General features: G+C 38.9%; 1 protein-coding gene across 1 annotated transcript in view; it reads right to left on the bottom strand.

Moving 5' to 3' along the window:
* TM9SF2 (transmembrane 9 superfamily member 2) overlaps positions 1-25,663 on the bottom strand; it is a 30,095-nt gene extending 4,432 nt beyond the window's left edge. The window contains exons 1-16 of the mRNA XM_021530261.2: positions 25,467-25,663; positions 20,759-20,826; positions 19,611-19,704; positions 18,796-18,923; positions 12,688-12,817; positions 11,030-11,154; positions 10,061-10,172; positions 8,141-8,220; positions 7,954-8,062; positions 7,698-7,830; positions 7,341-7,460; positions 5,134-5,191; positions 4,324-4,483; positions 2,685-2,836; positions 1,551-1,662; positions 749-920 (exon numbers count right to left, since the gene is read on the bottom strand). Of these exons, the coding sequence (XP_021385936.1) occupies positions 749-920; positions 1,551-1,662; positions 2,685-2,836; positions 4,324-4,483; positions 5,134-5,191; positions 7,341-7,460; positions 7,698-7,830; positions 7,954-8,062; positions 8,141-8,220; positions 10,061-10,172; positions 11,030-11,154; positions 12,688-12,817; positions 18,796-18,923; positions 19,611-19,704; positions 20,759-20,826; positions 25,467-25,598 (1,885 nt within the window). The 5' untranslated portion in view covers positions 25,599-25,663. The remainder of the gene's footprint in view (positions 1-748; positions 921-1,550; positions 1,663-2,684; positions 2,837-4,323; positions 4,484-5,133; positions 5,192-7,340; positions 7,461-7,697; positions 7,831-7,953; positions 8,063-8,140; positions 8,221-10,060; positions 10,173-11,029; positions 11,155-12,687; positions 12,818-18,795; positions 18,924-19,610; positions 19,705-20,758; positions 20,827-25,466) is intronic.
* Positions 25,664-26,260: the final 597 nt, after the last annotated feature.

Genomic DNA, 26,260 nt, shown 5'->3' with positions numbered 1-26,260 from the left:
TTTTCTACCTTAAACAAGAGTTGTTTCTGTCTGACTAAAGACTACAATGGAAAATTTTATGACCTCATCTCAATTACTGAAGAGGAAATTGAAATGCAACACCTAAGACAGATGTATTTTCCAAATGCTCACAATGAAGATTACAAGGTTCTGACAAGAGTAACTAAAAAAAATGTTAGAGAAATTCTGTTTGCTTCCCATGCTACTTCAATGCAACTGGGATAAAGGTAAATACATTCTGGAAGACAGCACATTAAAAAAAAAAAAAAGCATTCTTGTCGCTGTCGAGGCAGTACGGGAATGAAGAGACTCGACTCATTCTCTGTCAACCATCACTCCTCTCTCTCCCTTATGGCTATTCCATAAAATCTGCAGTTTTTACCTTGACACTGTAGCATTATACTTGATTGTGTGCAATTTGAAGTATGCTTCTCCAAAGACAACTAATTAAAAAAACCTGAGTTTGTCATATGACTATAATAGGAATAATATCTGGAAAAAGAATTTATCACATATTTGTAGACCTAATTATAGGCCACACCTCAAGTTAGCAGTAGTTTTGCCTCCTCCTCACTTATCTCTTTTATTAAAGTTTGTAATCACAGAGTTGCAATATGCTACACCTGGAAAAAAAATCAAAGGCATACATAAATTTGTAATTCTGTATCAAAATCAGTTTTGCCAAGTATTCTACTGTGCAAAACTAAAGGCAGATTCAAAATTTAAAATTCTGGTTTAACACACTTACCCGTGAAAAGGAAGAAGATCAAAACCATAATCATGGTATAACCAAAATATAAAATGGTGCTAGCTGTTCCTGTGATTTGCAGTTTAGAAAAGAAATAATGTATTGCATATATTAGGAAATAAACTGCAGTGAAGCCACTAGTGAGAAATGAACGCCACTGCCAGTGATAGTCCTAGGAATGAGGAAAAAATACAAATGTGTGAGAAATATAGTATACACCTCTAGCCCAATGACCCTACTAGTAAATGCAGAGCTACTTTCTCTATTATGACTTCATCCAAAAGTAAATTTTTGTAGGGCTTTTTTTATCTAGAGAGAGAAGAACTATAAATAATCACTATATATAACTATAAATAAATACTGCTTTAATTACACATTCAAAATTAGAGATAAGTAACCTGAAGATCAGTAGCAAATACACAAAATACTAAAGCCCCATATAAGCCAGTTGTATTTATTTCCAACCATAGATATTTTTTCCCAAGGCAGGGTATGTCCAGAATGCACTCTAATTGAACAAAATTAATAGATTAATTTAGCACCTTCAGAAAACAGGGAGTGTGAATCTGAAGATTTGATATCTGACTCAGCAATACCCAGTGCAGGGATTTAATATTTCTGAAAAGTTTTGCCAAAAGTAGCCTGCTTCACCTTTAAAAGACATGGTTTAAGTATATCTCATCTAGCACTAGGTGTTCATGTTTAATTCTGGAATACTTATTTTCAATTACAAAAGCATTAAAATTTTTTGAAGCATTCTTAGAACATTATCAGGTTTGAAAACAGAGGAAATATCTCCTACCTCTGCACATAGATGGAAGTAGCAGAGCAATATTGTAGCCTCAGAACATGTAATAACCAAAATAATGAATACCAGAAACAGGAAGCCAAACATGTAATACATCTGGTGGGACCTATAAAAGGGAGTTTAAAAAAAAATTAAATAGCCATTGTGCCATTATTATTTCTTCATAGGTAGTAACATCACCTTCACCTTAAGTATTTCCCCTTCCTATTAAAACACTGTCAATTGTGCAGCCATACAATTGACTAGTTTATTTTCTAACTAAAGAATAGGAACTTTGGCAGCTCGGTCTGAGAACACCGAGAAAGTAAGGCCAAAGCATGCCCCTGGCTGGGATTTTAGAGAAAGAAATGACTAAACATAATGGTGAAATCACAGTTCCAGTGAAGTCAGAATGACCTCTTCCACTGACTTCAGAAAAACCTGGATTTCACCTCACATTTCAATCAAAGGGGCAAAGCTCCAAAATAACAGGAAATGTCAAATGCTGTAGCTGTCTGTGTTGGGTAGAGGCACCTATTCAAGGTTCAGAAACAGTTTAACAAGATCCAATAACTAAATTGTGCTGGAAGGAAGACCAATTCCTCACAGTAGATTAGTTTGTCAGTGAGCGCACATCAAAGTTCACTTACACTGGACTAGTCTATGGTGCTTTATTTTTTAAAATAATTACTCTTTTTTACTAAAGATTTTACAAGAATTTATTCTTGGTTTTTTTCCTCCCAAGAGTAGCAATACTTTTCTAGCCTAATAACAACTACCAAAAAATCTCAAGTTTATTTTAACAAACTTTACCACTGTTGAGTTATATGCCATGTATCAGCTTCAGAGCCACTTCCACATGAAGTCAAAAGAGTAGCATGAGAAAACAACAAACTATCTAAAGGTAGGTCAGCTGTAAATTGCTAAGCATATCACAGCCACCTCTCTGTACACTCCAACAAGCAGAACAGGCACTGAGTATCTTTGAAATAACAAAATATTAAAAATATGTTAATATTTAAATTTTATTGAACCAATATTATGCTAACCCTGCATCCTCAAAAAATCAGACAAAGGATCTTGAAGAAAAGCTTTCACAAGGAAATTACCACTTTTTATGACAGATAATTCAATTTATGGTGAACTTACCAAATACTATTGAGAATGAAGAACAACTGTATAAAGATACATCCAAAAGGAAGAATCCCTCCCATGATAATGCCAGGTAATGGCTTTGTATAGAATGATTGCTCGGGAATCTGACGCGGAATTTGATTTGTGCGAACAGGGTGTTCAATAGCCTTGAAATGAAAATAACAAATAATTAAACAAATAAAATATAAAACCTTTTTGCTTTCTTTTTGTAATGAGTGGTGGCAAAAAGTCTACTCTTTGTTTTAAGCATGTGCCTACCCAGCTACACTACATTTGTTTTTGCTCCAGCTCAGTTACCAACAATCACTTGGCAAACTTGCTAAAAGACAGCTCTTACTGAAAACATAGTGACAGATATTTTGGACTTCCCTTTTAATGTTTGCCTATCTATCATCTGTTACAGAGCCTGAGTTGATTTACCACATTTCAGCTGATGGTGCAGATTCCTGCTTTTGCCTTCTAAAAATTCCTGTATGTTGTCTTTCAGGATTTACTTAAAGAATCGCACTAGGATAAACTTACTGAAAGGACTTAATCTGGCAATTTAATCCTAATTTAAGATACATGCAAGGATCAGCATGATGGGAGAAAACGATGAAAGGCATTGTAAGATACATGCACACTTTGCATCTTTTGCCTTTCGTAACGATTACATCAAAAGCATCAATACATACTTTCCTTTCTGATTTGATTTTCTAGTTTCTGTGACACCTACCACAATGCCTTGTTAGCTTATAGAATCTTCCTTCCTTAAAAGATGTACAAACCTGTACAACACAGGGGAACTTGATGGAATGTCAACATAATTATCAGAAAAAACCCACTGAATTCCAGTTAAGAAAAACAGGTTAACTATACAACTGACTTATAAAGTGCCTACTAAACCAATATTCTCTGAAGGTATTATAGGAGATCTGCAGAGAGATAGAATCCTGGCTTTCTACGCAGGAGAAAACCCACAAATGTATCTGCACTTATAGAAATTTATTTGTGGGGGGTAGTAAACAGTTTTGTAAGAAAAAAAAAACCAAACTAATTATTTAATAATTTGGTCACCAAATTGTGAAATGTTTGGTCACAAAGAGCCCTCATAAAAAATTATAAAATTGACTGGTTTAGGAGTAAATCACAATTAATGTCTGCCAAGCAGAGATAGCCATTTGCAGAACACTTATGCAAACAGATTTCACAGAATTCCAGCAATTAGCAATTTGATCAGGAAACATCCTCAGAGTAGAGGGCAGATAGGAACAAGAAATACATGATGAAATCCAGAAATGCGTAATTTGCTTTCCCTCATGCTTGCTCAGTCAAGTACTTGTTTTAGTATATGAAAAAGATGCTAATTAAAATAAAAATTCCCAAATGACTTGATTTATCTGTAGCAGCCACTCAATTAAATACAATGACAAGCCAAATCACTGCAGAGAAGTTATCACTGCCACCAAACATGTGTCACAGCCTTGCAATACCAGGATGGTTTATCTAATGCAGTTCTAAAGCATCTGAACTGAACAGGGGCCAACAGTGCAACTAACTTAGGTGCTACCTCAGTCATGGCCTATACAGAGAAAAATATTTGTGTGTTTATGTATGTAAACATTTAAAAAAACAACCTCTCAGAAACACTTACGTTTTTCTTAAACCCAAAATAGGCACCAATAAACGTCAGTGGTACAGATATGCAAAACCAGAGTGCCAAAATAGCAACCAAAGTACCAAACGGAATAGCTGCTGAAGAGCCTTCTCCCCAGAGAATGAGGTTCATGATAAAAAAATCTGCAAATACAATTCTGGAAAACACAGAGCATACTTACAGCACAGAAATACTTCTTAACATTTAGTAACATTGACAAAACAATGGCACTGTTTTGAGATTTTAGTCCAAATCTCTGCTAAAATCAAATGACACACACAAAATATGAAAGCAAAGAGATCAGACAAGCAATTCTTTGTTAATCTAGTGGGACTGAACTCCAGCAGGCACTGACGTTCCAACTAAGCTATTTCAAATATATGCTTGTCTTAACCACACTTCAGGGTAAGACTGCTTGCTGTGATTAAGTGGAAAAAATTATCAGAGTGGTTATACATTATATGACACTATATAAGGCTGACTGCAGTGTGGTCAGAGAAACAGTGTAGAGAATAAAAGAACTTTTTATTCTCCTACAATAAAAAGGCCTAGAACTTACTACTATCATAATGCTTTTTCCTTATCAACCGTTTCATGTGTTGAGAGTAAACAAATGCTTAAAAAAAAATCTAAGGATGATATACCACCAACATACTCATCTTTGTCAAAAGCACCATAATTCTCTTGTAGCTTCCAGAATAAAGAGACAATGTAAGATTTACTTGTATAACTGAAATCTAAAAAATTAGCTATGCACATCAGGGAAGCAATTTAATTCTCTTAATCATGACAATATACTCAACTTACCCAGGACAAAGGAATGATGTCAGCAGGACATTTGTTTTCCATTTCTCACCTCCAAATGCTGTATATGAAAACATTTGACAGACATTAGAACATGCATTTAAGCTCAGCTATTAATTTTCCAGCCCATTTACCTGTTATATATAGCTTGCAAACACTGAAATAATGTGCTATCATGCCCAAAACCAGTAAACTAAATATTCAGCAATAAAGTTAGATTTCCTTATCCTATTGCTTAATCACAGAACTTCAAAGCAAAACATCTCAGACCAAGGTCAGGAAAGGTATCCAACTAAAACTGTGTTTCTGACGACTTTATCTACTAAAAGGAGGGAGAAGATTTGCAGTATTTCTAAGTCTTTAAAAAATGTTTTAAACCTGAAGTGATTAAGAAATTTAAGCTTTCTAGCATTTGACTGCAGGTTTCAGTAGGTAAAGATACATAAATATGTGAAAACCAAGCTTACAGTCTTCTTGAAATAATTCTTGCCTATGAATCTTACAGGAGACGGAACTAACACGCTTACAGAAGTAGCGATGTTTTCTTGAGTCTTAACAGCATTAAGCAGTGGTTATACCAAAAGACCAAAGATAGCTTTTTTAAGAAAATCTTTATGAATTTGCACTATGCTGATAAAAATTCTAGTCAATATAATTTCAAATGAAAATATCCTGCTGGAGTGCAGTGAAGCTGATAATTTCATCTGAGCACTGCCATAATGACATGCTTCTTTATTTCAAGAGTCAGGAGTGATTATGGTTAGAGCGATTTTAATTAAGTTTCTATTTCTTCATAAAAAACTTGGTAGAACGTGACAGCAGTTATTATTATTAACCATTTCATTTCAACTCAGGTTTCACTTTTTAAATGCAATTTTAAAAAAACCCCACAACTTTTAAAATTGGATATCCATTTCAGTTACATTTTGTTTTATGTGTCACATTACTTTATTTGTATACTATAAATAAAACCCCATTCATGTTTACATGCTCTATACAGGGTATAAACCATTTCCTGTTGTAACAAAAAGATCGCTGCATCAATCATTCACTGTCTTAGTAGTTAAACACAACATTCAAGTATCAACTAAGTGATTCCCTGTAAGTAAAATATTAAATTTTATCCTTAATAACTACATCTCCACCAAAGACACAGGATTCAATTTACCATCAATACACTTCAAAATATCCTTCAAAACACACAGTATACACCACAATATAAAGAATAATTCTATCTTCAATTATGTTCTTAGTAGTAGAATTTCCATCTGTTTAAGTCTAATTGGCTTGGCAATTAGGAATACTTCACCTTCACATCACCACCACTATGTAAAAAACTCCCTATAATATACAAACTCACTTTTCCCACTGGTTTTCCCCACATGAAAATTACAAGAAAAAAGAACTCCAGCATCTACTGCCAGGCTGAAGTTCTGAAATAAACTTCTCCTCTAGCCCCATATATTCACAACTAAAGTACTCCAAAAGATCCATCTCTCTCAGTCAAAAAACCTTTCACTTTGAGTTAGGTAATTAAAACAAGCTGTATTGTGGAATGCCACGCTTCACCTTAAAATAAAGCAGAGGATACAGAAGTAAACCATCTGAGGCTGGTAGATAGACAGGTCTTGAAACAATAGCTGGGATCAGTGAGGGAGAACAGTATCAACTAACTCCTGTCAGGGGCCCAAACACCACGTGGTTGATTTCTTCAACTACAGAACACCTAACAATCCTCCCCGTGCTCCAGCCACAGTCTGGTAAGCATTATTCTCCAAAATACCTGGGAGCTAGCTAAAAAGAGGTCACAAATCCCAGGCATGCAAGAGGTTCACAATTTGGGGGTGCAGGTGCACGTTACCAAGCAACATCCACGGCTAAAACACAATGCAGGTTTACACAGTCCCCACAGTGATAGGAAACAGAAGCAGAAAACAGCCTGATGTAAAGTAATGACCTTAGTAGTATACTATTTAATTTCACAAATACACAGCAGCAAGAGCAATTCAGTGTCTTTAGGCATGATTACATCAAAACCAGTGTAACTATGTTAAGTGTTCTATATATATTTTCTGTTGTTAAGGTAAGTACATTTCTCCAAGTTGCCCTGAGGGAAGCTACAAACAGTGCAGCAAAATAAAAATCAGTTCGGTAATAATAATTTACATTCATGAACTTAAGCCTTCTCATTTTCAGTAACTATTACTCACATTTGTAGAATCTGGCAGCAACATAACCGGCTGGAGTTCCAAGCAGTACCCACAAAACTACAGCACAGGTCATCAGAGCTCCCCTGTTAGCAGGTGACAAAAATCCCAGGCAAGCAAAAACTGTGAAGCAGAGAAGCACAGTTTCAGAAATATATTAGAAACCTCAGATTGTATGTTTGACTTAAATTAGCTTATAATCTGTGCATACTAAGTTGCATGTCTACTACATCAGTTCAGCTGTTTCTAATGACTTTAATGAAATTTCTAGACAAAATGATACAGCTATTTTTCCTAGCACCATGCAGTTAGCAGTGAAAAATCATGTACAATCAACTAAATTCTCCCCACTTTACTTACACAGGGTAACAAAAGTCATTATTAAGATTTGTGTGCCAGACCCTAGAAAAACTGACAACAGCATTCCTTTTCTTGGGGGTCTGAAAATATCACCATGGACCAGTTTCCAGCCAAATTCTTCTTGAGCATCTTCCTGTAAAAGAAATACATCTATTTTAATACAGCAGATTGAAACTTAAATAGCCTGTTACAGCCACACATTTAACTGGAAAAATTACATTCCAAATAAATTTTAGGAGCTCCATTTTAGACTTACAGTGGAATCCATTTGATTGTATCTTGCAATATCTTTATGGAGTGTCCTCAACATAATCATAGCTACCATTCCAGACAGAAAGAGGACAATCACCAGGGAATTCATAATACTGGGGAAAAAAAAAAAAAATTAAATCATCCTTCAAACTGTAATGTAAACACTTCTGTACAATAAACTTCCTCCTTACCTAAACCACTGGATGTGAGTGTGAGGCATGGATTCCAAAATATAATCCCATCTTGATGCCCACCTGATATTTTTTTCTTCCTGAAAGAGTAAACACATGAACATCAGATACTATCAGTATCCAACTCATACATTTAAAAGTTGATGTTTGTGCAAAACAATCTTAAATCTTGTGACTAACTGAAATTGCAAGTTCCATGCCATACGGTGAATAGTTTAACAATAGATACCTAGAGCAAACCTAAGATTTGCCCATAGAATCTAAACCAAAATATTTTCTGAATTTGAGCACCTGTCTTCTTAAGACATTAAAGTTTACCAAATTAATTTAATTGTACATCCTCCCTTCAAGAACTGTATTGGTTCATCTAGAATAATAGATGAACCAGGACTAGCAGAATAATAAAAGAACATATATTTTTTAGCACATATAAGTCCATGTATCAAGAAACTAAGCTATGCTATACATTCTCCAGCATATTTCACTCTGTAGATCATGCTCTGTCCAAATTATCCTTTGCTTTCATACAACCTCATTTCAGTACCAAATACCAATCCCATTACAAATAGCTTTTACTGCAGGACAGATGGGGAGACAGTACTACAGAACTTATACTGCTAGTAGAGGGAAGCAAGTTGCTCCTCCAGGCATTTCAACAGATTAAACACATTCAAAATGAACATTCATTGATCAAAAGCACTTCCAAAAGAACATATCTTTGTTTTATTTTGCAGAGTAAAACAGGAAAAAAGGGCTAGACGGTGCTCATCAAGGTGAAGACTATTAAACAAACTAATTAACAAAACTGGCTAGGTGTCTGACAGATTGTTATTTCAGTAATTTATAACATACAAGAGCAAAAGTGCTTTCCAGTAAAGCCAGATTTTGAAAAAAAACACCCAGTGGGTTAAAAAATGTAGTCAAGATCATATCTATAGTTCACTGAGATAATAAAACCGTATCTCAAAGGAAGCAACAAATTTCTAAACCAGTATCAATTACTCTAGGACAGAACTGCATTCTTCCTCATACCTAAACTGCTTTTCTTTTTGTCTACCTGAGATGACCCGATCATCAACCCAATAGAAATTCAGATTATCTCCAATTGATGTAATACTGTGCACAAGACAGTTGCACACACACACACAGCTGGGCATGTCATTTTTAAGGACAAAGAATAAAATAATATGAAGCTGAGGTCACTCTTAATTACTAACTTCTCACAGGTTTCCAGAAATATTGCTTTTTGGTATACAAATTCATTTCAGCACCATAATTGATATAATTTCTCAAAATATCATTATATAGTATATACATAATATAATCCCTCCTAGGTATACTTATACCATTTATTGTATTTTGAACTCAGAGTGGGAACAGTTTAGAAGGACTTGGGAACTTTGATAAACAGTCTGTCCAGCAAACTCCATTTACAGAAAAACAAAACAAAATCAAAACCTCCCTCTCTTGTTTGTCAGCAGAATGAGAAATATCTAGCTATCACTGCTGCCTGCAGTTACCTGAGATACTGCTCCTCTGCTTTTAAATAGAGAGTAGTAAAACAAAGACTACCAGCTTCCTACTCTTTAGAAGGATTCCATGGGAGGAAGACCTTGAAGAGAAGGCAACTTTTGCAGCAGGAGGGCAGAAAATTATCAGCTTCAACCTACCTACATGAAACGCACAATTTCTGACTTAAGAACTTGGAATGAAAAATAATCTAGCAGACAACCTATCCAGATGTGGAAAAGTGTGACTTTTAAAAACCACATAGTGTTTCACATCTATTCTCTGTGTGTTGGTATGCAAAACTGTAATGTATGTGGTTAAATCCCAAGCCACCTCTGACATTCCAGTTCAAATAAATTTTTAAAACAAGAAATTTACTATTCTGAACCAATTTTAAATCTTAGTACTCACATGAAAAGTAACTGAGTATGTGTATGCAATTTTGACTTCTCCACTGGCCTTATTACTTATATCCATAGGTACTCCTGAGCAATCGGGGTTGTCTGGATGAGTATGCTTGTAACTGCAGGAGGACAAGACACAGAATGAAAGCCACTTCACTGACAACATTCTTAAGAAAGAATTCATTCATCCTAGAAAAGCATACCAAGGATTCTTCCTTTAAATATAAGAATTGTACTTAATGTCTCATAAATTTCAGAACTTATAAGTAACATATCCTAAGCTCAGGAATTTTTGAAACTTCTTAAACAAGACTTGTCACTTTTATAAGAGCACAGTCTCTAAAGCAGAGTACCAAAAATTAAAGAAGCCTTAGTATTGACCTCCAAAACATTTAAAAAGTGACACCACCAGAATTACAAACTTCTGTCAGGAAAAAATACTTTCAACTGATCCAACAATGAAAGAAACTCAGTTATACCATGAAATGAGTATAAGATGGTAAGAAATAATGCAACAGACAGCAGTTGTACAAAAGCCACACAGACACCAGAACAACTGATGAGTGTATCTGTGAAATCTTTCTGTACAAATCCTGATTGTTGAAGACATCAAATCTTGCACTCCAGTCAAGCCTGCAGCAGGCACTGGTGGCCTATTCTGACACAACACAGTATTCTCTGGTAGGGAAATTAGGGTTTTACATACATGCACGCACACACACACACACATCACACCCCACAAACACTTACAGGTTTTATTTTATCTTTTCTTGGTCCAAGTAGGAAAAAGTTCACCAAGGTCCATCAAATTCAGAACAAAATTACATTAGACTAACTACACTACATCAATCAACAGGAGAGGTAATCTACAGGTCACATATCTGAAAGCATTTCTGGCTAGCAGCAGGTTCCCAGATCAAAGCAAGTGTCTTGGGATGGATCACTTTTTGATGACAAGTTACTTTCAACTACTAACCTTTTTGGTTCAAGTTTAGCAGCAACTAGTCTTGCTCCCAGAGCTTCATTTTCCACAACATGGTAATAAATTTTTATGTCAACATGGTTGAAAATATAAAAGGTATCTTTCTCATGAAATTCTGACTGCAATGATAAAATGTTATATTAAACAATCAAAAAATACAGACAGCTCAAAGCCTCAGACAGAAGCCTGCATAACAGAATTTTAGACTGCATATAGTTTTTCTGTCAAGAAGTTCTGAAATATGAATGTGAGATACTGGAAATTATAAAAACAGTAAGTACCTTCTTGCACTAAAAACATAAGTTAAAAAAGATAATGCTAAGAACAGTCTAGTACAATTGAAAAGTAGAAAAATTAATTTCAAATATTTAATATATGTATTTATTAATAAATTTCTTTAACTGAAGATGTCCTATTTTATTTAAGTAGCAACCTGAAGAGACAACTATGTGACAACTTTTGTAATTAGAAGCATTTCATAAACATCAGCTATTTTAAAACAATGAGTATATTTTTAAGAAATTAAACAGAACCTCCTAAGACAATGCAAATAAATGCTCTCTGTAACAGCACCACCTTTGAAACCAAAGATGCACAGGGATGAACAGCAAACAGCAGCCAAGAATGCTGAATGCAAACCCCAGGTGAAGGGAAACATCACCTTGGAATTCAGTCAAATAAAGAGATTGTTAAACTCACAAGTAATTTAACAGCTATGTCTACTGAAGTTCAGTTAGTACATCTTAAGGATTCTATCCCCACCCTTTCTATAGAGCATCCCCAGTTATAAGAATAGTTAACATAAATGAAATGTTCTTCAACAGTACATCAGTTATTTCTTCAAATGTTATTTTTCTTTTATTAAAAGCAAGTATTAAAATAAGACAAAAATTATATTGCCAGATTACATATTTGATCATAAATGCATCCATTCATATGGAGACCCTGAAACCAGCTCATTATGGAAGCAAGTAAACAAAACTGGCAACCACAGAAACTGTTATCTTTGGTAAGATCTATTAAATAAAACCAACCATTTTGAAAAAAACCAAAAACCTAACCCAAGTTTTCAGTGACCTTGCCATGGAAGAGGTCTGTGGTAGTCTAAAGACTTCTTGGACTTTCTGTTGTATTCTTATTCCATAATTCTTTCAGTGCACTTATCTGGATCTCCACACTATATCATCTATCACAAGAGATTCTTTGATGATACAGATATCTTGTATCTTTTTCCATCAGCTCCCAGTTTTAGGGAAAGAAAACCTTCCAAAAGTATGCAGAGGTACAAACACACCTACACAAATCTGCTTCCATGAAAGCACTTCTATCCCACAAAAATGTCAAGTCCAAGCCTTCAAACATTTCTATTTCTTAAGCAATATTATCCTCCACATGTACTGAATGCTATGCAGGTTCACCCCTTGATCTTTCAGAGCTCCTCTGTACTATGCAGCATAAGAGACAAGGTTCTTATGCTTAGATCAGGCTTTCAAATTGAGGTACTTGCAGAGACCAAAACACTTGGTTAGTTTTAGGCAACATGGGTTCTTAAAATAGCAAGGACTCACCATAGAAACATGACACAGGAGAAATGCTAGTCTCTAAATTAGTAAGAAAGGGATATTAAAAAATATATAATTGCATAAACATACATTAATAACACAGGCATCTTTTGGACGGCCATCTTCTGTAATATAGCAGCCAATAGGAAAACCAGGATTACAGAATCTCTGGCCATCTTCTACATCGTAACACCACGTCACAGGCATGTTGTCCACAATCCTGTAAATGACATAGTGACACTTCACAATTTTTCAAAATACACAATGTAATGGAAATAAAACCAGATTAATATTAATCTACTTTGCTACATTCATTACTGGAATATTAACTACAAAAATAATACTACCCATGGAATTGCACCGATTGCCAATCCAAGTTCCAAATGAGTTCAAGCATGTAGCTCTTCAACTGAAACCACTCCATTCACTGCACTGTTTCATGAAGTCCACTTACAAAAACAGACCAAAGTCAAAAACTCGCCCAGTCCAAATTCAACAATTTGGATTATTAACAATTTATTATTTTGTCTTTAAATAATGGCCAAAATAATTGAATTTTCTAAACCAGCTAAAATTGACAATTTCAAGTTTAAGACAAAACAAAAAAGTTTTTAAAAAAGCCTACATCACATATTATTAATTCTCCAGCTTCCTCATTGCAAAATATATTTTTCATGGCACTCTTAAATTTTTTTTTTCCTACTTAAGTGAATTCCTAATCATTAACCTAATTTATAGCTACCAAAGAGTATGCAACATTTTAATTAGATGATTTGCATTACCAAAAAATTGTAAGCCACTAAACAACTGGGGAAATAATAACTTTCAAACCTGCTGCTTTTATATTATTGCTTCACAAGATTTATACTCATATTACCTGAAACCAGGGGGTTTATAGGTCAATTTCAATAAAAAATTTGTAGAAATGCACACTCCCATGATGAGCTGCAGAAAGTTTTAAGACAGTAAGATACAAACTGTATCCAACATGCAACTAACAGTACAAATGTCAAAACCAAAAACATACTTTTAAACACAGAGAAAGGATTCTGTCCCTTCATAAAAGGAACTACTAGAAGACCCTAAACCAATTTATGTTTTATGAACTGTTTTAAACAGCTAAAATATTAATCCCCAAAATATGCCATGTAAAGAAGACTTAAAATTCAGTACCTGCCAGCATTAAGTGCTGAAGGCATATTTTCAAAGGTATACTAATAAACTTCATATATGAAGACATTAGAGAACTGCCACATTTTGTGTACCACTAAACTAGAAATAGGACATCCCACTGAAAGTAAATACAATTTTGTACAATTTACCAAGCTCCTGAATGTCTTTACAATTAAGTGTCTTAAAGATAATTTTAAACACTTAATTAAACAGGAATTATAACTTCAGATAAGAAAAAACAAAGCACTATTTAAGCTGCTGCATATTTGAACAGCCTTTAAATTAACACCACTTTTCACAGCACATCAGCAGATGGAGGAGAAAAGAGTGGTATGTGCCTTTATCCATGCAGTATGGAGAGAGTTGCATAATCCCTGCCAGTAGCTACCCAGCAGAAATAAAGTGCAGTATTCTTGGTTTATACTAACACAATAGAAAAGATGAAGACAGGCCCTACAAAAACAAGAGGTGCCATGTTTTCAGGAGATTTCAAAGACTATTGCAGTTGCAAGCAGCAACAGCACCAACCAATTCCTACTCACTTCACCATGCTCCTACAGTGTACAATGAAGTTGCAAATTAGGAGCTATTCCAGATTTAAATTCATTACACTTTGACTATGTTATATGAGGCCAATGGCATGAGATTCAACAAGGCCAACTGCTGGGTTCTGCACGTGTCTCACAACAGCCCCACGTAGAATTACAGGCTGGGGCAAGAGTTGCTGAAAAACTGCACGGCAGAAAAGGACCTGGGGTGCTGGTCCAGAGACATCAAACATGAACCAGCAGTGAGCCCAGGTGGCCAAGGCCCATGGCATCCTGGCCTGTACCACCAATAGTGTGGCCAGCAGGACCAGGACAGTGACAGTCCCCCTGTACTTAGCAGTGGAGAGGCTGCACCTCAAATCATGTCCAGTTCTGGGCCACTCACTACTAGAAAGACAATGAAGTGCTGGAACATGTCCAGAGAAGGGCAACAGAACTGGAGAAGGGCCTTATGATGAGCGGCTGACGGAGCTGGGGTTGTTTAGTCTGGAGAAAAGGAGGCTCAAGAGAGACCTTATTGCTATCTTCAAATGAATGACAGATGTTCAAGGTGGAGATCAGTCACTTTTCCCAGACAATTAGCTATTGGAAGAGAGGAAATGGCCCCAAGTTGTGCTACAGCAGATTCAGGTTGGATATTAGAAAAAATTTCTTCACTGAAAAGATGGTCAAGCCATCAACCTCAGAAGCACTTAATGGCCTAGATATGGCACTTAGGGACATGGTTTACTGGTGGAATTGGCAGTGTTAGGTTAACATTTGTGTTTTGTTTGTATAGCAAGGTTTTGGTTGGCAGAGGGGTACAGAAGTTTTTACAAGAACGGCTAGAGGTTTTTGTAAAATCTCTCATGTCTGTGAGAGCTGGTGCCAACTGGCTCCAACACAGACTCCCTGCTGGCCAAGGCCAAGCCCGTAAGTGACCAGAGGCAGCACCTCTGGGAAACAGATTTAGGAAAGGGAGAAAAAACCCTTCACAACAGCATCTGCAGCCAGAGAGAGGAGCGGGAATATGTACAACTCTGCAGACACCGAGGTCAGTGTAGAAGGAGGGGGAAGAAATGCTCCAGGCACAGGAACAGAGATTCCACATCAGCCCATGGTGCAGCCCGTGGTGAGTCAGGCTGTCCCCTTGCAGCCCATGGAGGACCACAGGGCAGCAGATATCTATTTGCAGCCCATAGAGGACCCCACATCAGAGCAGGTGGATGAGCCCTGAAGGAAGTAATGATCCCATGGGAAGCCCACACTGGAACAGGCTCCTGGCAGGACCTGTGGCCCCATGAAAAGATGAGACCACTCTGCAGCAGGTTTGCCAAGACTTGGAACCCATGGGAGACCTACGACTGATGACTGGAGCAGCCTCTTCTTGAAGGACTGCATCCCATGGAAGGGACCCACACTGGAGCAGTTCCTGAAGAGCTGCAGCCCATGAGAAGGACTTGCATTGGGGAAATTCATTGCAAACTCTTCCATGGGATCAACTCCACACCGGAGCAAGGGCAGAGTGTGGAGAGTCCTGACCCTGAAGAGGAAGGAGTAGCAGAGACAATGTGTCATGAGCTGATCACAATCCCCATTCCCTGTGCCCCTGTGGGAAGGAGGTGGTGAAAACTGGCAGTGAAGTCGAGCCTGGGAAGAAGGGAATGGTGGGGAGGAGTTTTAAGATTTGGGTTATTTCTCATTACCCTTCTCTGATTTGACTGGTAATAAATTAAACTAAATTCCCCAATTTGAGTCTATTTTGCCCATGACAGTAGTTGATGAGTGATCTCTCCCTACCCTTATCTTGACCCTTTCACTACATTTTCCCTCCCACGTCCACTTGAAGAGAGGAGTGACAAAGCAGCCTGGTGCCCTGGTGTCCAGGCAGAGTCAACCCACTACGTGGTTGGACTCAATGATCTTAGAGGTCTTTTCTAATGCAAACAATTCTGTGCTGGTGTATTTGAAATTTTATCTCCATGATGTATGCTAGAGAGATTGCTTGCTTTTGTTAGTGTTTTCATTTCCTAATCAAAACAAGGCAACGTTAACATATTGCAAGTAAGTTTGGTTTGGATAAAGACTTTCCTTTGCATCTATGCAGCAAAGACATACTGAGCTGCCTTCAAGCAGCAGCAGCAATGCCAGAACAAATGGATAGTTTAAGTAGCAAATCATTTTTCACAGCTAATCTTCAAATTTAAAATGACTTGAAGAGATTATACATGTGGAGCAAATATGCTATTCAACAGTGTTCTTACATGTCTCTCAAGAACATCTGGTGATGAACATTGTCAGCCAAGATATCAGTATAGCTGTTGAGTCCAATTCAGTATGTCAATTCCTAATCTTATTAAGTGGCTTTTGAAACCTTAAAAGTATTTTGCACCATCTGTGTTCCCCAGGAATTTCATGATAAATTGAAGCTGGATAATAACCCTCTACTGAATCCTCACTTATGCTACCTTATTGCCTTGTTGATCCCTGTACAACATACCTCTGTGCTATACTCCTGGAGCACGCATCATTAATCACAAAATCCAGCCACTGCCACTTTGTGATGCTGTGGCTAAGGAGGACTAACAGACATAACCAAGGATTTTTCACTGGTGCCTAAGTTTTAGGGCAGTGGGCAGAGCAAAAAAAAAAAAAAAAAAAAGAAAAAAGAAAAAAAAAGAAGTAAAAATACCATTAAAGGACTTAAGAAATAACCTAAATTTCAAAGGGAAGTTTTCACACTGAAAAACAGAATTATATCTTATTTAAACCTCAAGAGTCCTATCAAGTCAGCTACACTGGTTTAAAAAAAAAATGTATACTTGAATACACTAAGTATATTTTTAAACAATTTAATCTACAGAGAAAAAAAGTCTGAAGTTTTTTTTTTGTAGGATTAATTTTACACAGATCTGTTTCAGCTTCTATCAGCTTAAGATATGGGCTTCCCTAGGAAAAAATTAACATTTTTTCAAGCTTTGTAGTCTTGGGAAGCTATTTTTAAGTTACACAACAAAACATACACAACCTTTTATAGCTGAGTCTTTTATGCCAAACTCATGCATTACTGAAATTCAAAGTGGTGCAAATATTATAAACATATGCAGTATTTAAGAGGAATATAATCAAGCTCCACTTATTTTAGCATTAGGCATACACACTTGAAATCCCTGCAAAAGTAGCTGTACATTTCAGAGTTTTTTTTACATCTTCCTTGTTCACCCTGAACATACGACTAATGCCTGTGAACCCTTCTGATGCAACCTACCATATTCTACTACACTCATTTTCAAGAGGTTCCCAGAAATATTTACGTCAGCGAACCAGTTTATCCCCCCAAAGGGATATCCCATATCAGTTCTTGAGAACAGGAGAAAATGCATTTGTTGCCTTCCCAACTGTTTCAAAATGGAAGTAATGGAATGTGACACTACAGAAAAACAGTTAATGACAGTGGCAGCATTCAACGTTCAACCTGCATTTTTACTAAAATATCCAAAAAGTTTAAATCTAATTAGATGAAGACCAACACATTTGTTCCCATAAAGCAGGAGGCACATATTTGGAATTAAGGCATACCTATAAGTAACATCAGTTAATGATGCTCATGCATTCCTTGCAAAGACATGCCTCAGGAAGAACTCCTGCCCAAGTTTTTCCTTCTATTCTTGCACCTGAAAACTGCTGTTGGCAGAGCAAGCCAACATGTCAAGCACTAAATAAACACTGATAACATGGCTGGGTATTTCCAGTGTCAAGACTGAGTCTGCTGATAAACATTTCACAGCTCTTGGATGTGGGTGCAGTGTTGGGAAACTGAATATCTCTCTGAGAGTCAGCGTACACATTCAGCCTCGTCCCTCTCTTAATGCCCATTGCACCAGGATTCAATATCTGAGCTCAAACAGAGCCCCAGCATGCTCCAAGGTCAATCAGATGGTTGCAGAGAGGCCCAGAGAACAGGAAAGGACCAAGCCTTTATGCATTCCCCAAAATTATTTCATTAATTAGTTTTCATTGGCCACCTTTCCCTTCCACATCCATAAAAGAGAAACAAACACTGCATAAAAGTCTTTCAGGACTGTTGATCCTGTCTCCTGGACACAGCATTTGAAGGTGAGTGCAAGGGCTCTCAAGGAAAACAAAGAAACATAGCAACAGAATAAAGGTCCTGTAAGACTCTTCTCAAGCTAAGGCAGGACTAACTTCTACATTTACAGGTGAAAAAAAGTGAGCAGTATTTTACAGTAAGCACAAAGCTTTGTATTTAGAAACAGATTCATTTCCATTGCTCCTAGTGTTTATCCTTCACAGGAAGGAATTTTTTTAATAAGGACAAAAAACAATATAACATTTAATGCAAAAACAGAAGGGGAAGAAATTAAGTGCACATATCTAGTGTTCCATCTGTATTAACTTGCAAATACAAAAATATAAACTAAATTATCACCAACATACTACACTAACTAATCTATGAATTTTAGACTTACCAACTTACCAGTGATGTTGATAATTCAGTAGCATACTTTTTTTCAAGAAGTCTAATTTCTGTTTGTCTTCTGGCTTTGTGGTATCATATGTTTTTGTACAAACAGATTTACATGTCTCCTTCTTGTTGAATGTGAACTAAGAAAAATGAAAGACTCATGAGCAAAAAGGTTGTGACATAACAATTTATCCTATACATTTCAATGCCTACACTATTATAATGAAAACACCTAACAAATTACTGAGACTAGGTACAGCAACCCTCCAGAGGAGGTTTTTATATTGGTGTGTGCTATAAATCCCTCCTGTGCTCACTGTAGGAGCCCCACAGCAAGAGCTCCTTGTTACTGACTAACACACATTTTCTGCCATGATTTACCAGATAAGTCATTTGACCTCACAGCAGCCATGCTGTCACAGGCAGCTTGAATTGGTGACTTTCTCTCCTACTACTTCTGTAGAAAAGAATGTGAGAGCTTCAGCCAGCAGGAAAGACCAGCAAGCTAACACCATTTATAATTCTTCCAGTTTATGGTTGCAGTTTTCAGATCTGGTTCTAAGAAACAAGAGTGCTGAGCAGCAATAATCAGGCTTTGTCAGATCCCAAAGAGAGAAGATAACCTGCACAGCATTTCAGGCTACAGCCCCATAATGTAAAGCGCACAGTTACAATTATGTTAAACTGACAGATTTTTATTGTGTGGAATTTCAGATGCTGAAGCTTTCTCAGATAAAGCTCTTGTGAAAATCATCTTCAAGATTCTGATCTCCTTGGGTTACATTTGAATGCACACATTACTGAGCACCCCATGTCAGAGAACCAACCCTGTAAGGAGACGGTTCTATCCTCTCTCCAAACAAGACTTGGCCAAGGTTTTCAGATGGACGCTTCTTTCCTTCTGCTTGACAAAAATCAAACCTGAATTAGAGAAAAGATACAAAAATGAATAAAATATTCTCAGCTGCAAATAATGTTCCGAAATCAACATGTTCATCACAAGTGAAGGAACTACACAGTTTTCCCTGTAGACAACAGTTTCTTCATTTAACCTATGAAGTGTGAAAATCACTGTCCTGGTTTGAGAATAAACCAGCCGAAACAGAATCAACATTCAAATCTCTTCATCAGCTATTTCAGAACATTGTAGTGTAAGTTTCTTTGAGCATTTAGAAGTTTCCTATTTGAAAAGGGATTTTAGACAAGAATTAAATCTTCACCTAAATGACTCTGAGAAAAAAGCATGCAGGCCAGATTCCAGAATTTGAGGGAAAATAAAAATAAGAATAACACAGACAGAGACAGCTCCCTTACAACAAACATTATTAAACAGGTTATTACAGTTATATTCACCAACACATTTAATAGCACATCCTCCACGTTTTTCCAGTATATTTTTAAATATATAACATTTTTGTTCTTTAAAGTGTATCCATAACTGGTACTTAAGCTCTTCAATATTAATAGTCAAAATACTCTTTATAGCAAAAACTTCACATAATTGTACCAGGCACTGATACATTTTGTGCACTCTGATGTATACAAGGAAAACATTTAACACCTCATTAAGATAATTGATGTGATGTTCGCACCTCATTACCACTTTAACTCATCTGGCATCGGCTACTAAAGAGAGGTAATACTTTGATCAACAGTGACAACTGATGCAGTAAAGTATCATATATTTATACAGACATATTTTAAGTTACCCTACAACAGGGATTCGACCTGCATGAGGGCCTATAAATCCATGCACTGAAAGTATGAGCAAAGAGAACTAAGACAAAGGAAGCAGTGTAGGCATCCATCTGCTCATTGAAAATTCCTTATTTGTAAACTTATGTTAGCAAAATAAATAGCCATGCCTCAGTAGCACACTGCTGTAACAGGAGTAGATAATACTTTATGGTAAATTAAATCCATCTTTTTGGAAAAACTGACAATTAAAATGGCATAAATGCTAGAATATACTTACGCAGTGTATTCATAGGGGAGTACAGACTCTACCGAGTCAAGCCTGTTCACAAACAGCTCGATTCCAGACTGAAAGAGCAGAGATAACCAGCAGTTATATTTAAAGCACTCCTTCAATTCCCATGGATACATAAAAATAGATTTGTCTGAATAAAGTTAAGGAAAGATGAAAATGTAAGATTTGTGTAGTCGTACATCTTCATGCATAATGAACTATATCTGCTGGGAACATAAGGAAAGCATTGTCTAACCATCACAAAAGCAGTGACCAAGTGACAAAAACACTTGAAGGCTATCATAAGCATTCCAACTACAAGATAGCAGGAAACCATGCACAAAAATAATATCCTTAGCACAATTGCCAGTGTTTGAGTTTAATGTACCAAGTTAGAGTCATATTAGTCATTACCACAACTTTAATAAGTCTGTGTAATAAGTCTTCAAAGAACATGAAAAGTGCAGATGAGACCAGTACTACTCCCTGTAATCAAGGATGCTCCACAATTTTATCTGTAACTAAAAACTGAACTATGATAATTTCAACAATGTATTCAGACTGATATAACATTTTAAGTTTGAGCAGAATCTCTTTTCAAAGAGAAGGCAAGGATTCCTACATTTACCTTCCTATAAAAGTTTTTCACTAACTATCAACTTGAGTAAGAACCTGAAATTCAATCTACTGTGGTTTCAGACTAGTTTGATCTATATACATTAGTTACAGATGGGCTAGTCCACTTCTATGGAAAGGGAGGGGTCTTTCACTCTTCCCTCTCAGTCGCAAAATCCCTTCCCTTATTCTAGTTGTGCAGTTCTAATAAAATTCAAGTGTTTGCCTTACACTGCTTTTGGCAGTTATCTGCTTGCACAATAAACCAATCCAATAGGCTTAAATAGCAAAAGACTTATCAAAAAAATTTTGAAGAGCAGTTCTCAGTATCACAGCAGGCTGTCCTCACTTTGGCTGGGATAGAATTTTCTTACAGAACTGTGTTTTGTATTTAATGAGCAAATAACACACTGAAGCTTTAAGTTGTGGCTAGGCAGTGCTTACCCTGAGTTGAGGACTTTTCAGTTTCCCAAGCTTCGCCAGCATGGAGGTGCACAAGAAGCTGGGAGGGAGCATGGCCAGGAGAAGCTGACCCTGACCTGAACTGGCCAAAGAGCCACTCCATACCATGGAATGCCACACTCAGTATATAAGTGGGGAGAGTTGGCTGGATGGGGACGATCAGTGCTCTGAGGTGGGCTGGGCATCCATCAGTGGGTAGTGACCAATTGTATTGGGCAACTTGTTTTACCTGGGTTTCATTTCTCCCCTCCCCTCTCATTACAATTATTATTATTGTTACTATCATTAGTAGTATGAGTATATTTACTTTATTTCAATTTCAACCCACAAGTTACTTTTCCCCCCAGTTCTCCTCACCATCTCACTGGGGTCAGAAGGGAACAAACAGCTGTGTGGCTCGTAGTTGCCAACTAGGGTTAAATGACAACACAAACGGAGCTGTCTTACTGTGTAATCAGACAAGAGCTGAATAGCAAAACAAAGGTGAATGCCCTCAAGAACAAACTCTCTCCCTTTCAGCAGCAAGCCATCTATTTTCTTACCAACAGAAGAGCATTTCCTCCCTATGAAAATTCACTCAAGTTTAGCCAAACCAATAAATTCTGGAGGAAAAGAAAAGATGGAAATGTTCACATGTATCTGCAGCTCAGATACTTCAGCTGGGTACTGTGCATACAGTGTGTACTGTGATACTAAGGTGTATCCATGTGCAAGTCAGGAGGCAGTCCTGGGAGACACAGGAAGGTCTGTGAGCTGTTAGCACGACCCACTAAGTGAAGACACACCTTGAGCCTCATCTTTCCCCTGCCCCAAGCCATGCAGACCTGCTGCTCACCTCTGAGTAGTACACACTTGCCATATTTCTGTAAGTTACTTCAACTCCCTAACACAGCAGGAAACTAGACAGGCAAAAAGTTGGATAGTTTCCTGCCATGTTGAGCTCAAAAAACCAACAAGTAACACAGCTGGGTCAATGCAGAGGACAGGAACACATTGCCCAGGGGAAGACAGAATGAAATTTCTCACTCCCAGCAGCAGGGAATTAGACTGCCTCAGCTGGCCACAGAACCATGGCCTTAAATTAGCTGCTTTTCATTGGAGGAGATTTTTATGAATGCTGCAATTTTTCCTAAGAAGTATATGCATTACTGCAGATCAGAGTATTTGATAAACCATTTCCCATATAACACCAAACCCTTTTTGGAGAAATCAGTATTTTTTAAAACTGAGTAAGGATTCTTAATCTTTAGGCAAGAATTACTACTTAAGTCTGCATAGATCCCATTCCATTTCTGATTATATTCTAACCAAAACCAGATGAAGCAGCCAAACTGAGTCTGCCCAAGCAGATTAGCAGGAAACTTGGAGAAAGGGGGAAAGCCACAGGTCTCATTGCTCTTAGCTACATGCCCTGTTAACATCTCACCAACACAGGACAGAAGATCACAGGGATCATAACAAATAGTAGGTTTTTGAGATTTGGCATGTGGATCGAAATACTCAAGCAGAGGAAAATGCACTATTACTGACGTTGCAATTAACAGTGATAACTGCAAGAAATTTGTGAGAAATTAGGCCTGCCCAAGGAAGCTTGATTTTATCCATTTACATAAATATGATACAGCAATAATCCAATCATATATTGTTTCTCCTTACCAGGGACCAGAGTACATTCAGCTGCAGACTACATGGAGAGAATTAGATGTGAAGAGTGCTTTAGATTTCTCCATATGCCTATGTCTAATATGGAAATTGCTAAGAGGTGGCTAACTGCAGAAGGAATTTTTGCACTACTACAGCTGTTGAGGTGTCAGCTGCCTGCTGGTGGTTTATTTACATTAGCCAAGTACCTCATGTCACATTTATTAAATGATAAAATCTCAGGAGAAGACAAACATTTTGTACTTGTTTTATGAGGAATAAAAATGCAGACATCTGAGAAAGATCACCCCTTAAGTGTCTCAGGTTGGTTACAAAACATAGTAGGCTATGTGGTCCACCTGACTTAAAAAAAGAAATCTGCCTTCTATAAGCTTAAAGCGGGAATAATCCAAACAAAGCAATCTTTTTCAGGGATGTTGTGAAAAAAACACAAACTGCAACTTGAAAGCTTTAGCCAGTATTTTAAAAAAACACATTCCTAAAGAGGGTGGAGCAGCACTATAACAGGTCTCCCAGGGAGGAGATAGACACTCCATGCCTGGACACTTCCAAAGCTTGCTTAAACAAAGGTAGAACTGAGTTGATCTAGTGTTGACAACAGCAGTGCTTTCTGTCCTCTCATGCTCCATACTCATGAGGCTGCAGTATGTGACCTGAGGTCACTTCCAAACACCATTTCTGTGGTCCTGTGAAAGTATGTCCACAAGATATTTTACAATTACAACTGAACGGCCTTCATTGTGTGCTTGGCTTATTTCCATCTCTGCTGATTCAGGACAGCAGAAGGATAAAGTCAGCATATGGTATTTACTCAAAGCATACACTTTAGGCAGGCTCTTATTCTGAAAAATTATGAACCAGTGCTTCAAGCAAGGCAGAAGCTGAGAGCTCAGAAACTGCAAGACAGCCGCTTTCTACAGTAGTAAGACCATGGATCATAAAACTGATTGGTCTTGAACTTTCTCATTCAAGAATTAGAGCACAGTCTGTTGTAATTTCCATCACAGCAGCAGGAAACAACTTCAAAAGGTGCCCAGAGGAGGAAAGATGATTTTTTCATCAGAGGAGATCTACATTAATGCTCCCCACCAATGTCCTTACAAATGAGTTATTTGATGATGTGAACTTTGCTCATCACTTCTGCAGGCATGAAGGTAAATTTAAGCTTCACTTGACATTCCGAGGCCTAGAAACCCCTACACTACATGCTCCTGCAGCCAGAAGACACAGCAAGGAGAGTTATTGCATGCTTACTTTGGTATCTGCTTCAGCCACCATCTGCTCACTCCTGCCAAGAATCACACACACACCTCTCGGCATGACCCGTCACTGCCACCCTTACTTGCTGCAGCTTTCCTGCAGGGGGTTGAAAGGGCCCAAGAGATAACCGGCCGGAGCTTCCTGCTTCCCCGACGTGGCCGTGTCTCACAGGAAGAGCCAACAGCTCTCTCCTTCCCTCAGAGGGATCATGGTCACTTCCTAGCCAGGCCGGAGCTGAACCAGGCAAGCACCTCTGCCATTCCCCTGGGTGCCCTGCCTCATCAACTTACTTTTCAAGGAGCAATGACCATAAACTATATCACAAGAAGTTTCGCCTCAACACGAGGAACTTCTTTACGCTGAGGGCGGCAGCGCACTGGAACTGCCCAGAGTGTCACGGAGTCTCCTCCTCTGGAGACATTCATACGCGTTCCTGTGTCACCTACTCCCGGCGACCCTGCCTTGGCAAGGGGGTTGGGCCAGGTATCTCCAGAGGTCCCTCCAGCCCTGACAATTCTGTGAGCAGCTTGAGCACAGCGGGACCGAGCTCGGAGTCCCGCAGGCACAGCCCCGCGCCGCCGGGGAGCCTCGGTGCGGCGGCTCCAAACCCTCCGGACAAACTCCACGGCGCAGCCCCCGCGGCACGGGGACGCCTCCCAGGCCGCGCCGCACCCGGCCGGCCTCAGGGGCCTCCCCTCAGCGCCCCCCGGCTCACCTTGCACTCGGGCTTCTCCTTGCCGGCCTCGCAGAAGTTGACGGGCGCCAGGCCCGGCAGGTAGAAGGCGGCGGCGGGCGCGGCGGCCGCCGCCAGCGCGGCAGCGATGTGGAGAAGCCGCCGCAGAGCCATGTCGGGCCTGTGGCCGGCGGGGCCGGGCTGGCTGGGCGGCAGCGGGGTCGCGGCTCCGTCTCTCGGCCCCGCGCCCGCCCCGACGCGGCCGCGCCGCTTCCGGCTCCCCCCTGGCGCGCGCGCGACACGTCGTCACCGGCCGCGCGCGGGGCCGCCAGGCCGAGCGCCGCGAGGGGGCGGGGCCGGCGCGCGCGTCCGCTTCCGGGGTGTCTCGGGCGCCGCGGCGGCGGCGGCGCGTGAGGGGAGGCGCGGGGCGGGGCCGGGGGTGGGCTGCCCTGCCCTTCTCGGCCGCCCGGTGCGGCGTCCCGCCCTGGGCTCCTCCCCGTGAGAGAGACGGGAGCGGGTCCACGCGGGGCGAGACAGATGATCCGGGAGCGGGAACAGCGCTCTTGGGACGGGCTGAGAGAGCTGGGCCTGCTCAGCCTCGGGAAGAGACGGCTGAGACGGGACCTCACCAGTGTTTATCAGTGCTGAAGGGAGGGTGCAAAAGGCCGGAGCCAGGCTCTGCTCGGTGGTGCCGAGCAATAGGACGAGAGGAATCGGGTCGAGACCGACGCACGGGAAGTTCCACCCGAACTTCTTTACTGTGCGAGTGACTGGCACCGGAACAGACTGCCCAGAGAGGCTGTGGAGTACCCGTCACTGGAGATACCGAGAACCGC

Source organism: Lonchura striata, chromosome 2, assembly GCF_046129695.1.
Source record: "Lonchura striata isolate bLonStr1 chromosome 2, bLonStr1.mat, whole genome shotgun sequence".
NCBI classification, from domain to species: Eukaryota; Metazoa; Chordata; class Aves; order Passeriformes; family Estrildidae; genus Lonchura; species Lonchura striata.
The sequence above is the reverse complement of the archived record's forward strand: the minus strand, read 5'-3'. Positions and strand labels throughout refer to the sequence as shown.